Here is an 18,705-nt window from a genome sequence, read left to right as displayed (position 1 = left end):
CACACGGCTTCAAACCCTGGTCTGGGAAGATCCCACATGCCGTGGAGCAACTAAGCCCGTGTGTCACAACTACTGAGCCTGCACTCTAGAGCCCACAAGCCACAACTACTGAGCCCGCATGCCACAACTACTGAAGCCCATGTGCCTAGAGCCCATGCTCCACAACAGGAGAAGCCACAGCAATAATAAGCCCACACACTGCAACGAAGAGTGGCCACTGCTCACCACAACTACAGAAAGCCCATGCAGCAACGAAGACCCAACACAGCCAAAAATAAATAAATTTTAAAAAGAATTTTTTTTTACTTTATTCTAATGACAATGGAAGCCATTGGATGGTTTTAGACAGGAGAATATTATCAGATTTACATTTTATAAGAATATCCCGATTGCAGTTTAGAGAATAGATTAGAAGGAGAACAAGCTTGGAAGCCAGGAGACCAAAATAATTTTGGCAGTAGTTTGAGAAATGCTTAATACTTTCTTTCAATTGAAGTGTAGTTGATTTACAGCATTGTGTTAGTATTAGGTATACAGTAAAATGATTCCGTTTTTTTGAGGATTATATTCCATTATAGTTTATTACAAGATATTGAATATAATTCCCTGTGCTATACAATAAATCCTTGTTGCATCTCTATTTATGTATAATATTGAGTTGGCCAAGAAGTTTGTTTGGGCTTTTCTATAACATCTTATAGATGTTACATTTGAAAAACTGACTCTGCCATATCTAATAGGACATACAAATTTTTCTGTACATAGCTCTTTCTAGTGTCTTCCTAGTGTTCTTATTCCTAGTTTTGGGGGTTTTGTTTTTTGTTTTTTGTCTGCTCCGTGCAGCATGCGGGATCTTAGTTCCCCAACCAGGGATCAACCCGTGCCCCCTGCAGTGGAAGCGTGGATTCTCAACCACTGGACCGCCAGGGAAGTCCCTCCTAGTGTTTTTTTAACCTAGTATACACTATAATTCCTGTTATGGACTGAATGTTTGTGTCCCCGCCAAAATTCATGGTGAAATCTTAATCCCCAACGTGATGGTATTAGGAGGTGGGGTGTTTGGGAGGTGATTACGTCATGAGGGTAGAGCCCTCACGAATGAGATTAGTACTTTTATGAAAGAAACCCCAGAAAGCTCCCTTCTACAATGTGAGACACAGTGAGAACACAGCCATCTATGAAGCAGGAAGCAGGCCTTCACCAGACACTGAATCTTCTGGTGCCTCGATCATGGACTTTCCAGTGTCTAGAACTGTGAGAAATAAATATTTGTTGTCTAAGCCTCCCAGTCTATGATACTCTGTTATAGCAGCCTGAACAGACTATGACAATTCCTTAACAGTATAGACATAATATCTCAAATTTCTCTTTCTGCACCATGTCTTGAGTGGCATAATGAAAAAAAAAACAAAAAGCACTGAATTGTAAATCAGGATATGCAGATTTTAAATGACTCCCAGGGGGAATCCCCTGGCAGTCTAGTGGTTAGGACTTGGTGCTTTCACTGCCTCAGGCCTGGGATCAATCCCTGGTGGAGGAACTAAGATCCCAAAAGCCATGAGGTGCAGCCAGAAATAAAAAATAAATAAATAAATAAATGACTCCTAGCATTGGATAAACCAGTTCCTCTCTCCCAGCCTGCATTTCCCATTGTGTAAATAAGTTGAGCTTTAGAAGTCTCTACCAACACAGATAGTCTATCTAGAATGTATTTAATGCACTTACTGTGAAAAGCACCAAAAAAGTAAAAAAAAAGTGTTGCCATAAAAACTATTTTGTCTTATATTTAACTAACTGAACGTTGATGTTTCTCATAACCCCCAATTTACTATTTAATGTGGTAGTCAGGTGTATTAGTTATCTATTGCTACATATTAGATTACCCCCAAAACTTGGTGACTTAAAACAACAAACATTTATTATCTCACAGCTTCTGTTGGTCAGGAATTCAGGAGCAGCTTAATTGGGTGATTCTGGTTCAGGATCCCTCAGAAGAGCACACTCAAGACTGTCTGAAGGGCTTTCCTGGTGGCACAATGGTTAAGAATCCACCTGCCAATGCAGGGGACATGGGTTTGAGCCCTGGTCCAGGAAGATCCCACGTGCCACAGAGCAAGTAAGCCCATGCGCCACAACTACTGAGCCTGCGTGCCACAACTACTGAAGCCCACCGCAATGAGAAGCCCACGCACCGCAACAAAGAGTGGTGCCGGCTCGCCGCAACTAGAGAAAGCCCACGCGCAGCAACGAAGACCCAACGTGGCCATAAATAAATAAATTTATTTTTAAAAAAAAAGACTGTCTGAAGCTGCAGTGATCTAAAGCTGGGCTGGCTGTTGGCAGGAGGCCTCAGTAACTCGCTATATGGACTTCTTCCATAGGCTGCTTCTATTAAAAACTTAACCTGACACTTGTTCAAATGGTAAGGAAGACTTTACTCAAGACTATTGCAGTTAGGGACATTGCAATAGGGAACAGAGATCAGGCTCAACTCCAAAGCTAGGAGCAGAGTGGAGATATCAGTGGATGGAAAACTAAGAGACCTCAACGGTAGAGAGATTCTTGCTAAAGGCAGGACAAGGGCTTTGATATGAAGAGTGAGGAGTGAGAAACTTGATAAGATATCAAGGTTGGGGGATGACTTAGCAGGATTCTTGCTAAAATTGACCTATGCAATCTCACAGAAGGTCAAGGTCAAGGACTAATCCCAGGAGAGGGCTCAGAAGAGCCTAACTAAAATCTGGTCAAGGAGAGTCTTTGTCACTTGAATGTCCTCACAACATGGCAGCTAGCTTCCCACAGGATGAATCATCCAGGTGAATAAGCAAGCCAGAAACTGCACCGCCTTTTATGACCTACTCTCTGAAGTTGTATACTGGTCTACTTTTTTCCTATTTGTTGGACATGAGTCACTAAGTTCAAGGGAAGAGGAATTAGACTCCACCTCGTGAGAGAGTGTCAAAGAATTTGGAGACATATTTTAGACTACCACATCAGAAATGATGCCAACTGAAATTAATGGTATAGCAGCTCAACTCAATTGTTGCTTATAAGATTATCTTGGTCTGGGAGCATTTTTATCCTGTTTTAAAGTTTTTCTTGTTTTGATAAACAGCTGTGTATTTAGAAACTGGTTTCCTCTTTCTCTGCAAGACATCAGAATTTTTGCCACAAATACTTGTGTTGAAAATAAAGTTTATTTTAATTTTCTCTCCTAGGGTCACCCTAAACTATTCCCTTACTCTGACTTCCGATGTTGCTCTATTTTAGCAGCTTGAAGTCAAAAAAGGATATCTCCAGATTTTTGGCTATAAGCTGCAGACCAGAGGTGTGTCCTGATAGAGAAAAGACTGATAAGGGAGGACTGCAGGAAAATCCTAAGACTTTCTGACATCAGTATGTGATAACTTTTCCCCTTCTTGTGGAAAATAGAGGTAATAGGCTATGATCATTGTAAGCGAAGTACACCAAGATTTGTGTGTCACTTCCCAATACCAGACTAAACATATTAAAATTTTAACAAAGAAAAAAAGAACATATTGTGAATTCACTGTGGGAAGTCTCTGTTAAAAAAGACAGCAAGAAAGTCTCTTACTTCCTTTTCAATGCTTCTTCAAAAGCAGCAGTTCTCTAACTTTAAAGTACATCAGGATAACCTGGAGGTCTTAAAGACTGCTAGGTATCACTGCCAAAGTTTCTGATTCAGGAGAATTGGTAGGTGGGGCCCCAAAATTTGCCTTTTAACTAGTTTCTAGGTGATACTGATGCTGCTGGTCTGGGGATCCCACTTTGTGAACCACTGTTAGGAAGATTAGGGGTGGCCAGGGAGGTAATAACGTTAAGTCTATCTCATGTGAGGTAAAAGGGATCATATAAGATAGACTGATATCACTATAAATCATGACGCCCAAACTGAATTAGACCATAAACACTGCCTAACAACATGACTGTCATTCCCTAGTCAGCTCACACTTCGTTCTTTCTTTTTTTAATTGTGATTTTAAGAAACACACACGTTTACCATATTAACAATTTTTAAGCTCAGTAGTGTTAAGTATATTCGTGCTGTTGTGCAACAGATTTCCAGAACTTTTTCACCTTGCAAAACTGAACTGTTATACCCACTAAACAAACCCTTGTTTTCACCACCACCCTCCTAGTCCCTGGTAAACACAATTCTACTTTCTGCTTCTACTGTTGACACAAATAATCAACAATCAAACTATAATAAGTAATAGAAAAGAGTTTTATTAGAACCAAACTGAGGACTATAGCCTGGGAGGCAGCCTCTCAGCAGCTCCAAGGATCTGCTCCATCGAAGCATGGTTTTCAGCACAGTTTCAAACCTTATTATTAAAACAAAGAACAGGGCTTCCCTGGTGGCACAGTGGTTGAGAGTCCGCCTGCCAATGCAGGGGACACGGGTTCGTGCCCCGGTCCGGGAAGATCCCACGTGCCGCGAAGCGGTCTAGGCCTGTGAGCCATGGCCGCTGAGCCTGCGCGTCCGGAGCCTGTGCTCCGCAACGGGAGAGGCCACAACAGTAAGAGGCCCGCGTACCGCAAATAAATAAATAAAACAAAGAACATACATCAAACATGACAGGGGTACACTCCTTCAAGGTTTCAAAAGAGACAGAATAGTATGTATTCAATGAGACAGCATAATCCTGGTGTCTGGGAAGGGAACCTTACCTTCAAGAAAGTGTTAATGGATGCCACAGGAAGAGAGCTATTTATCCTTATCTTCGAAGAGGACATTCTTTATCTTAATGGTTAAAGTAGATGTGCTGTGTAAGTGTTTGACAGGCCGTAAGTCAGGCTGTGTTTCAGTTCACACAAAGTTCAGGCAGAACCACGTATAAGCCAGAATGACTTCCCTATACTGCAATACGTGAAAAACTTCTCCATCACTGAGAGTGTCACATTCACTCTTCATAGCAATTTGAAACCTTCTCCCATTCTTCGCTCTCCAGAGATTCTCAGCTGACTACCTCTTTCACAGAAATGGGAACTCTAAAATTACAAGTGCCATATCTACAAACTGGTTTCCATCCCCACCTAAGTTTCTTCCCTTCTTCCTGTTACAAAGGAAGTGGTATTTCCTCCTCCTATCCAAGACCAGTTCCCTCCATCTGTCCTCTGAATCCCATCTCTTTCAATTTTCTGAGGAAGTTCACCCTTCTCAACCTTTCTTTCCTTATTCCCTTGCTAACAATCCCATCAGCTGGTCAAGTCTCTCCCAGGCACAGTTAAAATAACAAAAATTTCCTGGACACCACACCGGAGGCTGAGCCTACCAAATATTGCCTCTGCCAAGATTCATAAAAACGTTTAACCTTGATGACTCAATTTTCTCATATTCCACTCATCCCTTACCCACTCTCACCTGGCTTCAGCCCCCAAACCTCACAACGCGGTCTCAATAGTCTTTGTATTGCTACTGTCAGTGGATGTTTTTCACCCTGCGTTGCACGACAGCGCTGCTTTCCAGGCCGGAAGGCTTGCCCCTTTGGCATGACGTCATATGGCAGCGCCGGAAGGAGGGGAAGAGATTTCCGGCTGCGGGTCTCGGGTCAACGACGGATACTGTGTAGAGTGATAGGTAATCTGTGGGTCAGGTGCAGCGCGGATCCCTGGGCAGCATTTCCCGGCAGAATCCTGCGTCCTCTGGGGTTCCTTGTGGTTTGCACCGGCCGGAGCCACTGTCTTTGCACTCCTGGTACGGGCGGGTTTCTTGTCTCCCAGTGTGTGTGGTGAGGTGGGAGGATGCGGGAGACCTAACATACGCATACCGGAGCTTGTGCGTTAAGAAGGCCCACAGATAAGAGGAAGCCTAGTGATTTAATAAACTATAAGTACAGTACCTGGGACGAGAGCAGTGTTTCCCAAAATGATATCCTTGTTCCCCTTTTAAATATTTGGGGGTTTTGTTTCTTTGATATCCTAAAAATATTTACCATTTACAAAGACAAAACTCAAAAGACTTTTTCCGAAATCAGTGTTTCTCGTATTGGGACTGAGAACTCTCGGTTAACTATTTCGAGGAGTCTGAAGGAAATTGTATTTTCTTTAAAAGGTGTCTGAACGCGTTTTAAATGTGAGAAGCATTGACCCGGAGTATTTAATCGAAAAATACTTGAATGATAAATGTGAACTATATACTGCCAAACATTGGGTTCGATGTTACTATAAATACAGTCCTTGTCCTGATAGAGTTTACCACATAGTGGGGCTAATAAGTAGCCAGGAAATTACAATGCAGTGTTACAAGCACTATGGTGCAGAAGTACAGGGTGCTAAAAGATCTAATAGGAATACTTGATCTAAAGTTTGAAGTGACAGATAGCTAGAGATGTAGCTGAAGAGGTAAGCAAATGGTGATTTTGTGAAAAAAGTTTATAAGCCATATATATAAGCTTAGATTTTAACCTGGCAGCAGTGAGTTTTAAAATACACATTGAGGATGATGTGAGTGTATTGATCAGATCTGCAGTAGCTCCAAATGGCTTAGAGATGAAGGAGAGCAAATCTAGAGGCTAGCAGATACAATTAAGAAAATGAGGTTGAGGGAATTCCCTGGCAGCCCAGTGGTTGGGACTGCGTGCTCTCACTGCAGAGGGCCCGGGTACCATCACTGGTCGGGGAATTAAGATCCTGCAAGCTGTGCAGCGCAGCCTCCCGCCTCCAAAAGAAAAAAAAAGATAAGAAAATGAGGTTGAAGAGAAGTGACTGGATTAGAGAAGTATTTAGAAACTAAATAAATATAACTCAAATTAGGAATGGAGGGTGTGAGAGGGGACAGTTATGAAATGACTCCCAGTTTCTGCCTTTAGCAAATGGATGGATAGTAGTGTCCCTCCCTGAAATAACGCAGAAGGAGAAGCAGATTGGGAAGGGAAGGGAGACAGATTTCAGTTTGTTGCATTTGAGGTGTCATCCGGTACATGGTGATCAAAGTCAGGGAGGTAGATCAGAGTTCATAGGGAAAATGTTTAGATTGAAAAAAGGGCTAAGGACAGAACTCAGAAGCACATCCACCTTGTGTGTGTTGGGGGTGTGGGGGGAATGGATCTGAGCATCATTGCACAGGTCAGAGACCCAGGAGCATGCAGCGTCATTAAATGAAGCCAAGGGAAGAAGGAGCTTTTCAAGTATTTTAGTTGCATTTGGTGAAAAGTTGAATTCCTTTTTTTGCTTCAAGTCCAGCACTAGTTTCACATCTTTAAGCATCTTCATTGTTTTGTGGACATCCAGACCTTTAGGATAAAATTGTGGAGCTTATATATATTTGCCCTAATTTTGGATATTTTGTTTGGCAATAACTTTATTTGCTGTAAAGTCTAAATTGGAGAAGGGAGGTTTTATTTTTTTTTTAATCAGTAGATCTCTCTATATTTCTATTTTGAAAACATATAAGGGCATTGGTACAGCAGCTGCTAAGTGCTTTTTACTAGTTGCCATTTTCTGTAACTTTTCTGCCCTTTGTCTTCATGTATTGCTTGTTAAGGGTCTTGTGTTTGGGTCTGTATCTGGGCTTAGTAGAAAGTGGAGAAGAATACAGCACCATAATCTCAGCCATATAGTGGTACATAACTTTGTTATCCGGTAACATTGATCTTCTGGGTCCCTAGATACAAATCTGAAAAGGATCTTCAAGGTATCCTTTTGCCTAAAACAATAGTGAAGTTCATATCTAAAATAAGAACCCAAATAAGTTTTGAACTTTTTGCCTAGTGAATGATCACAGGCTTTAGGCCACAGGAGTCTAAGAAAAATTAATGGTGCAAAAATAAGTTGGACTAAGATTCCACTTTATGTTTCAGAAATAAATTGCATTTTGGTATCTCAAATTTATACTTGCACAGTTACTTGAGAGGTTTTTAACTTTTCATTACATTTTTCTTTTTTTATAGGGCTTTTCTTACAAGCCTGTTTTCCTCAAAATGAGTGTCAGTGTCACCTTCTTAAGACCTTTTGCCAGAGTTTTGGTGCCATTTACCCTTCATAGGAAGAGAAGGGTTTTATATTCAACAACTCTGCAGAGATACACGTCTTCCAAAATACCAGCTGTGTCCTATCCTAATAAGGAGAGTACATCACCTCCTGAAGAGCTGGAGTTGGATAGGTGGAAAATTACAATGAAATCTAGTGTGCGAGAAGAGGGTGTTTCAATAGTCTCAAGTAGCAAGGATGAAGATACTCTAGCTGCCACCAGGGAATTAATTGAGATGTGGAGATTGCTTCGCAGAGAAGTACCAGAACACATCAGTGAAGAAGAGCTCAAAACTGTTATGGAATGTGTTTCTAAATCGTCAAAAAGAAAATATTTAAAATATTTATATATTAAGGAAAAAATGAAAAAAGCCAAGCAAATAAAAAAGGAAATGAAAATAGCAGCAAAAGAACAAGTAAAAAAAGATCAGCTACCAGAAACCACTAAGGAAGATAAACAGCAAAACTTTCTGTTTCTACGACTTTGGGATAGGAATATGGACATTGCAATGGGCTGGAAGTGTGCCCAGGCCATGCAGTTTGGACAACCTTTGGTTTTTGACATGGCTTATGACGACTATATGAAACCAAAAGAACTGCAGAATGCTGTTTCCCAACTTTTAGAAAGTGAAGGATGGAACAGAAGAAATGTTGATCCTTTCCATATTCATTTCTGCAGTCTTAAAACAGGTGGTGCCTACTATAGAGAGTTAGTTAAACGTTATGGAGAAAAGTGGAACAAATTGCTTTTAACAGCAACAGAAAAGTCTTATGTAGATTTATTTCCAAAGGACAGTATTATATATTTAACTTCAGATTCTCCCAACGTTATGACTACTTTCAAGCATGACAAAATTTACGTAGTGGGATCTTTTGTTGATAAGAATATGCAACCAGGCACATCCCTAGCCAAAGCAAAACGGCTGAAGCTGGCAACAGAATGCCTTCCATTAGATAAATATTTGCAGTGGGACACTGGCACCAAAAATCTCACCTTAGATCAAATGATACGTATTTTGTTATGTCTGAAAAACACTGGTAATTGGGAAGAGGCTCTGAAGTTTGTTCCTAGGAGAAAACATACTGGTTATCTGGATATTTCTCAGCATTCTCAAGAGTTTTTCAACAGAGTGAAGTCAAAGACTTTTAATTCATTTCCAAGAGGCTCTGTAGATAGACACAGAAAAGGTAGCTTGAATGAGAATATTTGATAGCTTAAAAAGTAAATGGATTAGGATTACAGTTATTTTTTTTTTCCAAAGTCAGCTGAAATTTTTAGGAAGCCTCTGCTGAAGTAGCACAGGTAATACACTCTTGTTTCTTTTTTTTTTTAATTTTATTTTATTTTTTATACAGCAGGTTATTATTAGTTATCCATTTTATACATATTAGTGTATAAATGTCAATCCCAGTCTCCCAATTGATCCCACCACCACCACTTAGGAATACAGTTCTGTTAGTCTGTTTCATCCTGAATGGAATTCACTTGCTCTTTTTTTTAAAGGTTGTCTTTCCAAACTAACTGAAGTATTATCTTTCTCCAATTAAATATCTGTAAAACTTTGGAAATATATTTTGTTTACTGTAAAAAGAATCTTAGAAAGTAAAAAGAGTTGTCCGTGTTTGTTTGAGTAAAATAATTGTACCATTGGTGTGGCTTTTTATGACTACTTTTGAGTCTCAGACTGCATTTTACTAATTAAATGTTCTTTTAGCCATGTCAACAACTACCCTTTCATCGAATATTGATGAAACTTCAGGTGGTGGTTCATTTATTTAACATTTGGTACAGTGCTGGGCATGTCATAGGCACTAAGGTATATCATTTAACTGAGTCTTGGTTAAACAAAAAGTTAGGACGTCCTTTGGCATGTCATGAGATTGAACTGTATAATGAAAAATGGGTTCGTGGGGTAGTGAGAAATGGGTTCGTGGGGATAAAGCTAATTTCTTATCCTCTTAGAAGAAAAGGGTTTATTTGAAGAGTGTTCCTACAGCACTTCCCTGTTGTAGTGTAGATGGCTTTTCTTTTCAAGGAAATACTTCCTTTTTTCAGCCATGTGATTTGAATGGAAGCTGCCATATTTTTACAGACCTTGCTCCCCTGGCCACAACTGATTATCTCAAAAAAGACACCTCACTCAGGGCTTCCCTGGTAGCGCAGTGGTTAAGAATCCACCTGCCAATGCAGGGGTCACGGGTTCAAGCCCCGGTCCAGGAAGATCCCACATGCTGCAGAGCGGCTAGGCCCGTGAGCTATGGCCGCTGAACCTGCACGTCTGGAGCCTGTGCTCCGCAACGGGAGAGGCCACAACAGTGAGAGGCCCACTTACCGCAAAAAAAAAAAAAAAAAAAGAAAAGGTGATGTGTAAACTTAGAATTGATGAGAAGTGCATTATGAATGAATTTCAACTCTTAAGACCCTACTGAGTAGCAAGGTGCTAATACTTGAACTGCTTGAGATACATGGAAAGTAAAATAGCGTAGTGGTTAAGAAAAAGGGATTAGGATTGCCTGACAGGATTGGCACTAGAGGAAGGCAAACAAGGCTCCTAATGCACCTCACGAGCCTCCTGTGTCCCAGCCCTGCTCTCTGGGTTCCAGCTCCACCCTACGGGTTCTGACATTGCCTAGATTAATCTCTTGAAATTTCAGTTGTCCTCATCTATAAAAAGATTAGAAATGGTTCTTGACTCATATAAAACATTTAATATGGTGTCCGTCTGGCACATAAGTGCTAAGTAAATATAAACTAATTAATTCAGACTATACATTCAAAATGTATAGAATTTCTAATACGGTATATGCAAGTTATTGTGTCCCTTTGAGGAATACATTTGTATTTCTGTGTAACAATATGCTAAGGTGTTTCAGTGATGCAACACTAGAATTTTTCTTCTTAATTTTTTTCCTTTGCAATAGCCAAGCAGTAACTGATTTCTAAGACTGCTTCTCTCCTATGTAGATGGATCACAGTGGCAAGCCCATCCACAGTTTGAGCTCATACTGATTTTAATTTTACAAATTTTTTTGAATTTGGAATTTAGCAGAACCTCGGATACTGCTTCAGTTTCTCCAAACTAGATGGTCTGATTTCCTGGGCGTGAATTAGGAAGTAACAGCTTTTCTCTTTATCTTAAACACCCAATAATTTATTCTATAGTATTCTTTCTCTTTGAAGGTAACTTTTGTTTCCTATGGTCTAATCATCTTCCCCTTCTTACCTATTAGCGACATGTTTTCATGTAATAACATTTCTAGTTCTCTCCTTTTGCTCTTTTCAAACATGCTACCAAATTTCCAGCTTTTAATAATTAAACAATTTAAAAAGAAGTCTTTGTTTGCTACTATTATCCCTACTATATTATGCAGTTCAACTTCTAAGCCAGATCCTTCAAGTAAGTATTCAGAACACAGTTTCCATTTCCTCTACACCACTGCTGTTAATAGAAATATAATGCAATCCACGTATGTACTTTTAAAATTCCCAGTAGCCATGTTAAAGATAAAAGGTGAACTTAATTTTAATATATTTAACCCATATGTCGACACTATTATTTCAACTTGTATTCATTATTAAAAACTAATGAGATTTTACATTCATATTCAATTTTTCAAACTAAGCATTCAAAATCTGGTCGTATTTTAATGGTTATAGCACATCTTAATATGAATACCAGGCTACTCTTGCCTTCTGAAATGGCCCATACTCTGTGGAGTATGTTTCTCCCAGCACCGCTGTCATTTTCCCACATGACCCCATGCCCTGGGGCCACCTCTCGCCTTTTGAGACAGCTCACGCTATGGAGTGTGTATCTCTCTAAATAAACCTTTTCATTTTAAGAAAAAATATACGAATGCTAAATTCTCAATTGTTAAAGTAAAATGCAATCCTACGAAAATGACAGAATTGTGTTTTAAAAAAGCTAACGGCTTCGGTTTTTTTAACTTAAATAACATTGAGTTCAGTTCTTCAGTTGCACGAACCACACTTCAAGTGCTTAATAGTCACATGTAGCTAGTGGCTGCCATGTCGAACTGTGCAGCTTGAGTACTGCTTGATAAAACTGATCTGTGCTTACATAAGTTCTACTGTTTCCAGCCAGATTCAGTGGCCACTTTTTACTAATTAAAAAAGACCATGAATATCTCACTGAACTCTTCCCTGCTTGAAAAACTTCTTCCTTGATTTCCATATCACAGCAATTGTCTTACTTTTCCCAGTCTAGCAGGTTATCTTCCTCATTGGCTCATTCATTCATTCATCAAATGTTTATTGAGTACCTACTACGTGCCCAGAAGCATTTCAGGTGTTGGTGATACAGCAGTGGGAATACAGAATATTCCCAGCCTTCATGGATATTAAATTCTGGCAGGCAGAAAGGAGACAAGACATAAATAATAGAAAATGTCAGATGGTAATAAGTAATATGAAGGTTAAGGGAGAAAGGGGAATACTGGAGTGGGGAGGCATTACTATTTTATACAAGGTGGTTGGGGACTGTCTTCTAAGTAGGTTGCTCACTGTGCAAGAACACCCATACAACCCTCTCCAAGCCATGCACTCTGGTGCAGGGCCATGTTTGCTAGAAGAAGCACTGTTTTCTTCATACACAGGTACTATCTGCCTTTAAGCCAAGTGCTTAAAAGATTGCACCCAGGGACTTCCCTCGTGGCACAGTGGTTAAGAATCCACCTGCCAATGCAGGGTACACGAGTTCGAGTCCTGGTCTGGAAAGATCCCACATGCCGCGGAGCGACTAAGCCCGTGCGCCACAACTGCTGAGCTTGCGCTCTAGAGCCCGCGTGCCCACGTGCCTAGAGCCCATGCTCCACAACAAGAGAAGCCACCGCAATGAGAAGCCCACGCACTGCAACGAAGAGTAGCCCCGCTCGCCGCAACTAGAGAAAGCCCGCGTGCAGCAACGAAGACCCAACACAGCCAAAACTAAATAAAATAAAATAAATGTATAAAAAAAAAAAGATTGCAACCAATAACAGGGTATCCCTTTTCTAATTTGCACAAAGACTGGTAAGATGACGTTTGAGCAAAGACCTGAAGAAAGTGAGAGTGAGCTATGGAGATACGAGGAAAGGGAATTTCCAGTAAAGGGAATGATGAGTGCAAAGGCCCTGAGAGAGGGTTCAAGACACAAGGAGGCTAATGTAGCTGAAGCAGAGTGGGTAAAGAGAGATAAAGATGAGGTCAGAGGAGTAGCTAGGGGTCTGTCATGTAAGCCTCTCATTGTAAGGACTTGGTTTTTATTCTGAATAAGATGGGAAGATCAGATGGTCTTGAGCAAAAAAGTGACACGTTCCTGATATTTTAACAGGATGACTAGAATGCAAGCTCCATGAGGGCAGGGATTTTTTTTTCTGTCCTTTTTAACATTTTTTAAAACTGCTTACTCTTTCTTTCTTTTCTTTTCTTTTCTTTCTTTCTTTCTTTCTTTCTTTCGTTCGTTCGTTCGTTCTTTCTTTCTTTCTTTCATTTTGGCTGCACCGCGTCTTAGTTGCAGCACACAGGATCTTCTCTGTGGCATGTGGACTCTTAGTTGTGGCATGTGAACTCTTAGTTGCGGCATGCATGTGGGATCTAGTTCCCCAACCAGGGATCGAACCCGGGCCCCCTGCATTGGCAGTGTGGGGTCTTACCCATGAACTACCAGGGAAATCCCTAAAAAAATTTTTTTTGTTGTTGAAGTACAGTTGATTTACAATGTTGTGTCAATTTTTGCAAGATCTCAGTTCCCCAACCAGGGATTGAACCCGGGTCTCATCAGTGAAAGCCCAGAATCCTAACCACTAGGCCACCAGGGAACTCCCTTTTCTGTCTTATTTACTGCTGTATCCCCAGGACTTGGTACAGTGCCTGGCACATAACAAGCACCTTAAAATTTATTAAGTCAATCAATCTGATTCATTTTAAAAGAGTCACTTTGGCTGCTGTATTGAGACGAGAAGAGAGGGACCAGCTAGGAGGCTATGCAGAAACAAAGGTGAAAGATAATAGTGAGTTGGACCAGGGTGGTAGCAGAGTAGGTACCAAATACCAAAGAGATATTGGAGACAATGAGTATAAACAATCCTTTCAAAGAGTTACTATATGAAGGGGAATAGTAATAAGGAGCTAGAGGGAGTTATGAGATCAAGAGAAGAGTTTTTAATTTTGCTATAGTTGTTTTGTAGATATGGGAGATACAAAGCATGTATGTTTGCTGTTGGAAATGATCCAGTAGTTGGCGGGGTGGGGAGGATCTGATAAAACAGTGGAGTGAAACCTTATATAAGCAAGAAAGATGGGATTTACTACATTAGTAACAGAAAAGAAGACAGAAAATCTAGGTACAAACGCAGGTACCACACCACAGATATGGTGAGAATATACAGAAGTTCTGTTTTGATTTCTATTATTTTCTAACTGAAAATAAGAATCAAAGTCATCAGTTGAGGGGAGGGCAGAGAAAGTGGGAAACAGTCTAGGAAAGTGAGTGAATTAGGGTCATGGTTCTCAAAGTGTGATCCCCAGACTAGCAGCCTCATCATTTGGGAACTAGTTAGAAATGTAAATTGGGGGGACCCACCCACTGAGTCTACTGAATCAAAAACTCTGTCCATGGCACTACAGTTTTAACTGTTTTAAGAAGACTTTCAGGGACTTCCCTGGTGGCACAGTGGTTAAGAATCAGCCTACGAATGCAGGGGACTCAGGTTCGATCCCTGGTCCGGGAAGATCCCACATGCCGCAGAGCAACTAAGCCCGTGCACCACAACTACTGAAGCCCGAGCACCCTAGAGCCCATGTGCCACCACTACTGAGCCCATGCACCACAACTATCGAAGCCCTGCCCTCTAGGGCCCGCGTGCCGCAACTGCTGAGCCCGCATGTTGCAACTACTGAAGCCCACGCGCCTAGAGCCCGTGCTCCGCAACAAGAGAAGCCACCGCAATGAGAAGCCCACGCACCGCAACGAAGAGTTAAGTAGCCCCGGCTTGCGGCAACTAGAGAAAGCCTGCGAATGGCAACGAAGACCCAATGCAGCCAAAAAAAAAGAGAAGCCTTTCAGATGATTCTGATGTATACTAAATCTTGAGAATGGTATAGGGAAATATAATAGGATTACAGGCTGAATTAAGAACCAACGTTAGTGATAAATTGGAAAAGAATTTGAAAAAAAATAAAAAATTAAAATTAAAAAATGTAAGCACACACACACACAAAACAAAGCCCATGAGCTGCTGTCACTTGACACCCAGTGCAATTCTGTTTCTGTATTTCATGGTACAACATCAGATAGATAGTTCAAGCCCAACTGGGTAATTTAATATTACAGGGTCATGGGGCCAACCCTGATCTAACCAGTGAATGTTTTGGATTACTTGGATGAATAGAAATATGTTTTCATCTTAATTTGGGCTGTAAAGAAATTTGAAAGTTAAAAAACAAAAACAAGGTTAGTGAAACCATGATTAGTCACTTTTCCTCTCTAATTTGTTGTAGCTCTGTGCCTGAATTCCACACTCGGCTCCACCCCTTACTTATCTTTTCAGTGTCCCAGTTTCCTCTTCTATAAAAACAAAGTAATTGTAGCACTTAATTCATAGGGTGATGATTTAGTGTACTTGATTTCATGTTAAAAAAAATGCAGACTATGCTTGGCATATAGTAAGCATAAATATATGTTGGAGGGGCTTCCCTGGTGGCGCAGTGGTTGAGAATCTGCCTGCCAATGCAGGGGACACAGTTCGAGCCCTGGTCCGGGAAGATACCACATGCTGTGGAGCAACTAAGCCCGTGCACCACAACTACTGAGCCTGCATTCTAGAGCCCACGAGCCACAACTACTGAGCCCGCGTGCCACAACTACTGAAGCCCGCACGCCTAGAGCCCATACTCTGCAACGAGAAGCCACTGCAATGAGAAGCCTATGCACAGCAACGAAGAGTAGCCCCCACTCACCACAACTAGAGAAAGTCCGTGCACAGCAATGAAGACCCAACGCAGCCAAAAATAAATAATTTTTTTAAAACCTACATAAATTATAATAATAGTTGTCTATATTACTCTCCATTTTCAGCTTGTTTACTCATTATTTGAATAGCTCTTTAGAGACTGCAAACAATAGCTACTATTAAGCAAGTGCCCGCCACAAGCCAAGCACTGTATTACAAATTTTACCTGTATTATCACACTTATTCCTCTCAGTAACCCTATGAGTATTAGTACATTTTTATAGTTAAAATATATTCAGTAAGATTACCTTATCCGTTCAAACTCACAGATTAGCAAATAGCAGGGTTATAATCTAAATTCGGTTTTGTCTGATGCAGTCAATGCTGCTGCTCTTTGCCCTGCACTCCACTGCCTTTTCATCCATTAACCCATTTGCTGGGGGTTACTGAAGCTTGCATTCACTTCTTCAATGGATATTTATTGAAAACTGGTATAATCTAGGTCCTAGGGAAACAATGGTGAGCAAGATAGGCACAATATGACCTCATGGAACAGACAGGTGAATGGATTAATATCTTCCATCCTTAACTTCTGCAGTGTGGTATATGGAACTGGATAGCTGTATGTGACCTCTCTAAATTTCATTTTTCTCATTTAAAAGTATAAGCATCAGGGCTTCCCTGGTGGCGCAGTGGTTGAGAGTCCGCCTGCCGATGCAGGGGACACGGGTTCATGCCCCGGTCCGGGAAGATCCCATATGCCGCGAGGCAGCTGGGCCCGTGAGCCATGGCCGCTGAGCCTGAGCGTCCGGAGCCTGTGCTCCACAACGGGAGAGGCCACAGCAGTGAGAGGCCTGCGTACCACAAAAAAAAAAAAAAAAAAAACGTATAAGCATCACGTCATGTATCCTCAATAAGCTGTATTCCCAGCAATCAATAAATGGGTACACATAAAAACTCAAAAAAAGCATATATAAGCAAATACATACATAATTACAAATAAAAATCACATGTTTATGTCTCTATTTATTTATTTATTTGGTTGCACCAGGTCTTAGTTGCGGGCTCCTTACTTGTGGCAGGGGGCTCCTTAGTTGCCGCTCATGGGCTCCTTAGTTGCAGCAGATAGGCTCCTTAGTGGCAGCAGGTAGGCTCCTTAGTGGTGGCATGTGAACTCTTAGTTGTGGCATGCATGTGGGACCTCATTCCCTGACCAGGGATGGAACCCAGGCCCCCTGCATTGGGAGCATGGAGTCTTATCCACTGTGCCACCAGGCAAGTCCCTATGTGTCCATTTAAAACATGATTAAAAGTAAGAGTCTCAGGAATTCCCTGGCTGTCCAGTGGTTAGAACTCCACGCTTTCACTGCAGAGGGCCTGAGTTCAGTCCCTAGTCGGGGAACTAAGATCCCTGAAAGCCGCTTGGTACGGGCAAAAAAAAAAAGAGACTCAGCGATTAAGTAACTTTTGAAGATCACATCTAGGAAAAATAAAACAAACATGAATTACCTATTCTGTGTAAAATAGTTTGCTGGGCACTTCTACATATACTGTCATAGATGGTGGACCAGGGACTTCAAATCACCAAATCACCGTATCAGCAAACCACCCTGTTTCTGTCGTGGGAAACACACTTTGATTCTTTCTGCATTCTCCAGACTCGGAGCCTGAGGAGTCATCCATTCACAAATACTGAGCACCTTTCATATATGAAATGAAATGTGCAATACAAACTGCTGTGAAGAAAAAAAAAATTTTTTTTAATGGTCTCTGTGGTCAAGGAATTTTTGAGCCGCCTAGGGAGAACTTTTTTTTCTTTTTAACACATATTGAGGGAAGTATACAATGATCAAAGAATGGTATATGGAATTTATTATCTCATTTGATCCCCAGGACCACCCTTTGAGGATGTACTATTATTATTTCTATTTTATAGAGAAGGAAACATAGGTCTGTAGACAGTAAGAAACCCTCAAGGTTTACTCAGCCAGTAAAGGGATTCCAACCCAAGTTCTGACTCCGTAAGACCAATTTCTGTAACACTCACTGTATATTGTACTGCAAACCCAGAAACTACAGTTCCCTAGGCAAGGAACCGACCCCGTATAGCAAGAGGGCAGTATATATAGAGAGAAAAAGCGAAGATGAAACTGAAAAGTTAGGCTGGGGCCCAGTATAACGCTTGGACTTCTTTCTGCAAACTCTGGGGATACACTAAAGGTTTCTGAGTAAGGCAGAAACTACTGTGGTCTTCACGTAACAAAGTAACTTCTTTTGACACAGAAATTGCAGCTTGTAGAAAAATCAGTTTTACCACTTGCCTACGCGACCTTAGACTAATTTTTCTTTGGCCTCAACTCTCACAGCTAATTAAAAGAGGGCAATTCCGCATTGGACTATTATGGGGATTAAACGAGATAGCGCCTGACACAATAGGGCGCTCGATAAACGTTGATTTTGCTTTTAGGTAGGAATAAGAATTCGGTCCTTTTTTTTTTTTTTGAGTGGGTACACGTGATCTAGCAAACCAGACAGAATGAAAGAGCCTGGCTAGCTTCGGTCTGCCAGTTTTTACAGAAACCTCACCTGACCTCACCAACGTTTCCAGGGTTGTGATCCCACCTTCCCTCACTTCCCTGAATCCGCCAGTAAACCATGAAAATCTAACCCACCTCTAGTCAAGTCCCTAACCAGTCCTCGGACCGCTCAACCTACCCCGCCCTTCCCTCAGAGGACGCTCGCCGATGATATCATATTCAC

The 18,705-nt window shown here is 41.1% G+C and overlaps 2 protein-coding genes and 1 long non-coding RNA gene across 24 annotated transcripts in view; 1 reads left to right on the top strand and 2 right to left on the bottom strand.

Annotated features, from left to right (window-relative positions):
* SENP7 (SUMO specific peptidase 7) overlaps nucleotides 1-5,511 on the bottom strand; it is a 171,632-nt gene extending 166,121 nt beyond the window's left edge. For 17 of the 21 annotated variants that reach the window (XR_007477497.1, XM_049710018.1, XM_049710023.1 and 14 more), the window contains exon 1: nucleotides 4,693-5,380. The gene's annotated coding sequence lies outside the window, so the exon portion shown is untranslated. The other 4 variants (XM_049710021.1, XM_049710022.1, XM_049710020.1 and 1 more) reach the window with 4 other exon arrangements.
* A 16-nt stretch (nucleotides 5,512-5,527) lies between these two features.
* Nucleotides 5,528-9,642, top strand: TRMT10C (tRNA methyltransferase 10C, mitochondrial RNase P subunit). 2 transcript variants are annotated; one of them, XM_033433299.2, is made up of 2 exons: nucleotides 5,528-5,602; nucleotides 7,914-9,642. In XM_033433299.2, the coding sequence occupies exon 2, from the start codon at nucleotides 7,944-7,946 to the stop codon at nucleotides 9,201-9,203; it is 1,260 nt and encodes a 419-aa protein (XP_033289190.1). In that variant the 5' UTR covers nucleotides 5,528-5,602; nucleotides 7,914-7,943; the 3' UTR covers nucleotides 9,204-9,642. The 2 variants fall into 2 exon arrangements, with proteins under 2 accessions (XP_033289190.1, XP_004272645.1); XM_004272597.4 differs by having other exon boundaries at nucleotides 5,562-5,719.
* A 4,082-nt stretch (nucleotides 9,643-13,724) lies between these two features.
* LOC125964459 (uncharacterized) lies at nucleotides 13,725-18,646 on the bottom strand. Its single transcript, XR_007477504.1, has 3 exons — nucleotides 18,532-18,646; nucleotides 17,455-17,681; nucleotides 13,725-17,180 (listed from the first exon to the last, which is right to left on the bottom strand). It is a non-coding gene; the product is annotated as an uncharacterized LOC125964459 (long non-coding RNA).
* Nucleotides 18,647-18,705: the final 59 nt, after the last annotated feature.

Source organism: Orcinus orca, chromosome 5 (assembly GCF_937001465.1).
Source record: "Orcinus orca chromosome 5, mOrcOrc1.1, whole genome shotgun sequence".
In the NCBI taxonomy this organism is placed as follows: domain Eukaryota; kingdom Metazoa; phylum Chordata; class Mammalia; order Artiodactyla; family Delphinidae; genus Orcinus; species Orcinus orca.
The sequence above is the reverse complement of the archived record's forward strand: the minus strand, read 5'-3'. Positions and strand labels throughout refer to the sequence as shown.